The sequence below is a fragment of the Mus caroli genome, chromosome 16, assembly GCF_900094665.2.
Source record: "Mus caroli chromosome 16, CAROLI_EIJ_v1.1, whole genome shotgun sequence".
Classification (NCBI taxonomy): domain Eukaryota; kingdom Metazoa; phylum Chordata; class Mammalia; order Rodentia; family Muridae; genus Mus; species Mus caroli.
In genome coordinates, this window is record NC_034585.1 from 10317323 (window position 1) to 10323834 (window position 6512).

A 6512-nucleotide genomic window follows, 5' to 3' on the forward strand; every position below is an offset into this window, starting at 1 on the left:
AGACCCCAAGCTCCTCCTACTTCTGCCCAGCTGCAGGCTGTAGGCACCTTCATTAACCAATCCGGGATAACTTGGGGGGGGGGGGGGGGGGGGCACAAAAAAAAAAGGTATACATGAGGATCTGCTCATCTTGGAGGAACCAGATCTTGGGGTTCAGCATTTCAGTGATGTGTGTGTGTGTGTGTGTGTGTGTGTGTGTGTGTGTGTGTATGTTTGGGGGGGGGGGGAGGGAGGCGTTATATAACAAAAGCTGGTATATGTAAGGACCCTGTTTCTTCCGCGCCCACGCCCCCGCGGTGCCAGCTGGGGCCGCAATTCTCGCGTTCCCCACGCCTTCTGCACTATGCCTGCCAGCTGAAAGGGACGTTGACTGATTAAACTTTTGCGAATCAACTCGGCCGAGGCAGGGGTCAGGGCGACGCAAAGCGCGGGGCTTCCCTTGCGGTTCTCCTTTCCGTGTCCCTAATGCCCAAGTCTCTGCGACTACAGCTGCTGGCACCAGTCAGGAGGGACGCGGGTAGTGAGTGGACGCCGACAAAGTTTGGACTACATCTCCCGTGATGCCTAGCAGCCCAAGGACTAGTCCGTCTCCTCGATCCCTTCGGGCTGCTCCACGTCCGCCTGGACTACACATCCGGGCAGAGTCCGCCGTGGGCGCGGCGCTCACGGTGGGCGTGGCATGGCCCGAGGCGGGGCGAAGCGAAGCGGGGCGGGGCGGGGCGGTGGCCGCCTAACTTGGCCTGGCGGCGGCCTAGACGATGCCACTGCTGGTGGACGGCCGGCGCGTCCGTCTGCCACGGTCGGCTGTGGAGCTGGTCCGGGCGCACCCGCCTCTGGAGGTGAGCGACCTACCCGGGCCTTCGGGACGGGTGGGAACTCCGCAGCCCGGCCGCCGACGCGCTTTCACTAGGGACCTGGTGAGACGAGGCCCAGAGAGGTTAAGGTGACTTACGGAAGGTTGCACAGCGCGTACATAGCGCGAGGACACTCGGCGGGCTCTGCAGATCGGGGCGCTCGTGCGGCTCCCCGCATTACCCAGCTGCAGACAGGTGTGGGCAGGGGTCCCAGTTCTTTGCGCGCTCATTCCGGCCCCCCCCCCCACCAGGCGTAGAGGGGCGCAGATTATTTTTTAGCCAGAAATAAGGGATTCGTTTGGAAGTTGCTGGGTCCGGGAGGACTGCTCCCTGATGGAGTCTTGTTCTTTCCTTGTGGGGACTTCTGAAAGAGGGCTCATAGTGAAGGCAGTGATAACCAAGTATCCCACATACTAGTTTGGACTCAGCCCGTCCGTGGATCTCACATAGTACAGTCTAGGACGGGACCTGTTTCCTAGTCAGTTATAGCCTTGAAGGAAAGATGCCCACGCTCCCTCTGAGTCTCCGTGGGGTTTGTGGTTCTGTCTGCTTACTTGCTTTGTCTTCCCCTGGATCTGCTTCCTGGAGCAAATGCTTCCTGAAAGCAGATGGCATTGTGCTAACCAAATATTTGTTGGGTAAGTATATGGGCAGAATGACCCCTGAGAACTACAGGACAGGGAGACTGTGACTGTTAACTTGAATTTCAAGACAGACTGATCCTAATACTGGCTCCTACAAATCGGGCTAGGCACTGTACACTGTGTCGATGAAGCCAGAAACAACACAAGAAAAGTTCCAGCACTTCAAGGATTTAGGAGACTCTCTCCTGTGTCTGAAACTTGTAGTTTTAGTGGCCACGCAGCACATTACACGAGGAGGCAGAGATGAGGTGATGTGGGGTGGTGTCTCGGGAAGCAAGGGTTTGGTTTATTTAGGGATACGCAGCCCAGAAAGGATGCAAAGTGGAGAGTTGGCTTTCAAGAGCAGGGAAGTGGGGCCAGGGAGGCCCCCAGTGAAGAGGGCAAAGAGGGCTGCACACAGAGGCCAGGGGAGCAGTTGGAGTAAGAACTTCATGCCCACTTGCCTTAGGGGATGATATGAAGGCTCTGTAGAGGAAAGTAGAAAATCAGTCCTTGGTCACAACCATTCTTCTAAGTTTTGGTTCAATTTTGTTTTTGATACAGGATTTCTCTGTGGAGCCTTGGCTGTACTGAACTTGCTCTGTAGACCATTCTGGCCTCAAACTCTGAAATCTACTTGCCTCTGCCTTCCCTACTTTATTTATATGCTAGGCAATCCACTGTTTAAAAAGATTTGGGGTGGGGTCTGTGTAGCTCTGGAACCTCACTGTGTAGGCTGGCGTCTGGCTCTGAGCTCTTCTCTCTCCTCCGTCACACATGCTGGCGTTAAAGAAGTGCACTAGCACATGCGGATCTTTTTGTACTTATCTGTGTGAATGTATGTGCACATAGGTGAGTTTGCATGCGCGTGCACAGGGAGGCCAGAAGGTGGCATCGAGCACCTGGCTCTCCACTGTGTGCAATTCCTTTGAGTCATGGTCTCTCCCTGAATATGTGTCTTAGCTAGGCTGTAATGGAGCAAGCCCTAGCCATCCTCTTGCCTCATGCACCTCAGAGTTGGGGTTACAGGCATGTGTGGGAGTCTTGGCTTGTGAGTGCTGGGACCCCACTTCTGGTAGGTTTCCCACAGCAGTTTTAACTACTGCAGCATCCTCTCTGTGTGAGCCCTGTCCCCCTTTTCTTTTTAGAGAGACAAGCTGACTGAGAATGCCTTGAGACCTCTTACTTCAGTGATACTTTGATTAGAGTTATTATCCAATGTGCCCATCATGATACATTAAAAAAAAATTATTCTCAGCCGGATGTGGTGGCACATGCCTTTAATTCCAGCACTCGGAAGGCAGAGGCAGGTGGATTTCTGAGTTCAAGGCCAGTCTGATCTACAAAGTGAGTTCGAGGACAGCCAGGGCTATACAGAGAAACCCTGTCTCGAAAAACCAAAAAAATAAAAAGTTATAAGAAAATTATTCTCTTATATATTACATCCTGACTGCAGTTCCCCTCTCCACTCATGATCTACTTTTTGAATGACAGCTTACTGTATATTGTCTTGTTTGGTTTGGTTTGGTTTTTCTGATACAGTTTCACTGTATAGCCCAGGCTGGCCTTCCACACACTCATGTATGTCTCAGCCTTGTAAGTTCTAGGATTGCAAGTGTAAACTATAAACTACCATGGCTGGCTTATTCCTGTGTGCCCTGTCCTTTCCTTTCTCTTTCTTTCTTCCTCCTTCCCTCTTTCTTTTCTCTTCTTTTCCTTTCTTTCTTTCTCTCCTTTCTCTCCTTCCTTCCTTTCTTTTTCTCTTTCTGGGGGTAGTGGTGGTGGTGCTGGTAGTGTGAGACAGGGTTTCTCTTTGTATCCCTGGCTGTCCTGGAACACAGAGATATGCCTACCTCTGCCTCCCAAATTCTAGGATTAAAGGCTTGCACCACCATGCCTGGCTTCCTGTATGTCTTTCATGTATCCGTGTTCTATGAGCACACAGCCCCAGTGAGTCATAAGCCTCATTAGTATCCCCCTCCCCGTTTCCTGCAGTTACCCTTCCTTGGGCAACTACAGCCTGAACATTTTAGATGGAAAATTCCAGAACACTTAACTGTCATGTGCATGTCTCCCCATCCTCCCTTCTTTCATGAGAGGTCTCACTCAGCTGATCACCAACTCATGATCTTCGAAGCCTCACAGGCAGATGCCACCATGCTGGCTAGGAAGTTTGAAACACCTTTCATCATAGCCTGTTGTTAGGGCAATCCCATATTGCTACTGTTAAACTCCTTCCCCAGTATGTCTGGGTTTACTGCTGTCTGATTTTAGGCACCCATTGGTCAACCACAGTAGAAGGCCCCATGCTGTGCCCAATGAGAGTATCTTTGCTCTTATTTACTAGGTTGAGGGCTGTGAGGATCAGACACAGTGTGGTGGTTTAAGTGAGACTGGCCCACATAGGCTCATATGTTTGAGCTCATAGTAAAACTGTCTGGGAATGAATAGGAGGGTGGGTTTGGAGGTTTCAAAAGCCCATGCCAGACCCAGTGTCTCTCTGCTGCAAAACTCTCTCAACTATTGCTTTTAACAGCATGCCTGTGTGCTTCTCAGCAAGGCCCCAATCAAAGGCTTCTTTTTCTTTTTTAAATAAGAGTTGCCTTTGCATGGTGTTTCTTCACAGCAATAGAACCGTGACACAGTGTGACTGTCCTAGGCCCCAAGCTTAAAAAGAAGTTAGGATTGGAACCCTGCCGTCTGCTTTTCACTTTGTTGTGTAATTCAGTACAGTAGCCCCTTGCAATGTGGGGCTGCTAATACAAAATCTTAACTGAGCACATGTGGAGAGGCCCCGTAAGCATTAGCTGTTAGTATGCTGAGATAGGCCATTTGGGGATTACACAATATGTTCCAGGGTAGACAGCAGTCAGAAACTTGGGGCTTGGCACTCATGAGTGGCCCGATGCACTCACTCACTGTGTGTTGGCTTCTGCTGTTTTTTTAGAGTTTTCTGTGCTGTGCTGGGGATGGAGCCCAGGACCTCCCACTCCACACCCCTGCCACTAAGCCACACCCAGACTTCCTGCTATTAATTTGGTTTATACCCCGCGCTTCACTGTAGAGCAGGTACTTTCACATTTAAAGAAAAGTGCCCACCTTTAATCCCAGCACTCGGGAGGCAGAGGCGGGCGGATTTCTGAGTTCAAGGCCAGCCTGGTCTACAAAGTGAGTTCCAGGACAGCCAGGCTATAAAGAGAAACCCTGTCTCGGAAAAAAAAAAAAAAAAAAAAGAAAGAAAGAAAAAAAGAAAAGTGCCATTGGAAGGGAAAGATGTACATAGCAGAAGGGTAAGAGGTGTGGGCTGGTCCTCAGAATTGCAGATAAGAACTCTTCTTTTCTCACTGGCCACAAACATGCTAGACAAATGCCTACGTCTAAGATAGACTGGCAGAAGAAGTGAAAGGAATATTTTGTAACAGTAAATTACATGAATTCAAATTTCCATGTCACCTGTCACTTTTTTTGTTTTGTTTTGTTTTTTTTGTTTTTTGAGACAGGGTTTCTCTGTGTAGCCCTGGCTGTCCTGGAACTCACTCTGTAGACCAGGCTGGCCTCAAACTCAGAAATCTGCCTGCCTCTGCCTCCTGAGTGCTGGGATTAAAGGCGTGTGCCACCACAGCCCGGTACCTGTCACATTTTATTAGAACACAACCACATCCATCTCTGGCTCTTTCACTGTGTAACTAGAGACCCTTAACCTTTAGGCTTTTCTTCTTTCTTTTCTTTTCTTTTTTTTTTTTTCCTTTTTTCTTTTCTTTTTTTTTTTTTTTTTTTTTTTAAGTTTTTTTTATTCGGACATGCCAGAGGAGGGCATCAGATCCTATTACAGATGGTTGTGAGCCACCATGTGGTTGCTGGGAATTGAACTCAGGACCTCTGGAAGAAGAGCCAACCTTTAGGCTTTTCATCTAGTCATTCTGACAGAAACGTTTGCTGATCTCAAACATAAAAAGCAGTGTTGGGCTGGAGAGGTGGCTCAGTGGTTAAGAGCATTGACTGCTCTTCCAGAGGTCCTGAGTTCAATTCCCAGTAACCACATGGTGGCTCACAACCATCTGTAATGGGATCTGATGCCCTCTTCTGGTGTGTCTGAGGAGAACAATGGTGTACTCATATACATAAGACAAATACATCTTTAAAAAAAAAAGCAGTGCCATTCCCAGGTCACTGGGAAAGGAAGGGACTGAGAGACACTTGAGTGCACATGGATTAAATACAAAGAAATATGAGACACTGTGGCAGGTGGGCCACAGCTACTTTAGGAAGTATGGGACAGAAAGCTTGACTCTGTGAATGACATGCTTGCGGGGCAAGCACAGGGACCTGAGTTTGGATCCCAGCACCCACATAAAAGGCTTCAGAGTGCTTATGTAATCCCAGTGCCAAGGGGTGGAGCATGGATCCGGGTGCTGGGTGACCAGCCAGTCTAGACAAAACTGTGAGCCCCAGGATCAGTGAGAGATTCGGTTTCAAAACACTAAGGCAGGGCAGTCAGGATGGCTACATGGTAAACGCTTGCTGTCAAGCCCAATGACCACGATTGGTGTCTGGACCATACATGCTAGAGAAAGCTAATATCTAAGGGTTGCCCTCTGGCCTCCATGTGCAAGCCAGGTATGTGGTACCTCACACATGTGTATGTGTATGCACACACAAAGGAAAACAGAAATAAGAGACAAAGTAATAGAGGAAGGCATATGACACTGATCTCTGGCTTCCAGGAGCACATATATGTACACCGTGATGTGTGTACCTCTCACACATGCACACCTCTCATGTGCACACCTCTCACTCATGCACACCTCTCACTCATGCACACCTCTCACACATGCACACCTCTCATATGCACACCTCTCACACATGCACACCTCTCACACATGCACACCTCTCATACATGCTCACCTCTCATATGCACACCTCTCACTCATGCACACCTTTCATATGCATACTTCTCACATGCACACCTCTCACACATGCACACCTCTCACACATGCACACTTCTCACTCATGCACACCTCTCACACATGCACAC

General features: G+C 49.3%; 1 protein-coding gene across 7 annotated transcripts in view; it reads left to right on the forward strand.

The window, feature by feature from the left end:
- Positions 1–290: 290 nt before the first annotated feature.
- Ntan1 (N-terminal asparagine amidase) overlaps positions 291–6512 on the forward strand; it is a 15694-nt gene continuing 9472 nt past the window's right edge. For 4 of the 7 annotated variants that reach the window (XM_021185431.2, XM_029470330.1, XM_029470328.1 and 1 more), the window contains exon 1: positions 291–839. In XM_021185431.2, coding sequence (XP_021041090.1) covers positions 680–839 — 160 coding nt within the window. In that variant the 5' untranslated portion in view covers positions 291–679. The remainder of the gene's footprint in view (positions 840–6512) is intronic. The other 3 variants (XM_021185430.1, XM_029470329.1, XM_029470327.1) reach the window with 2 other exon arrangements.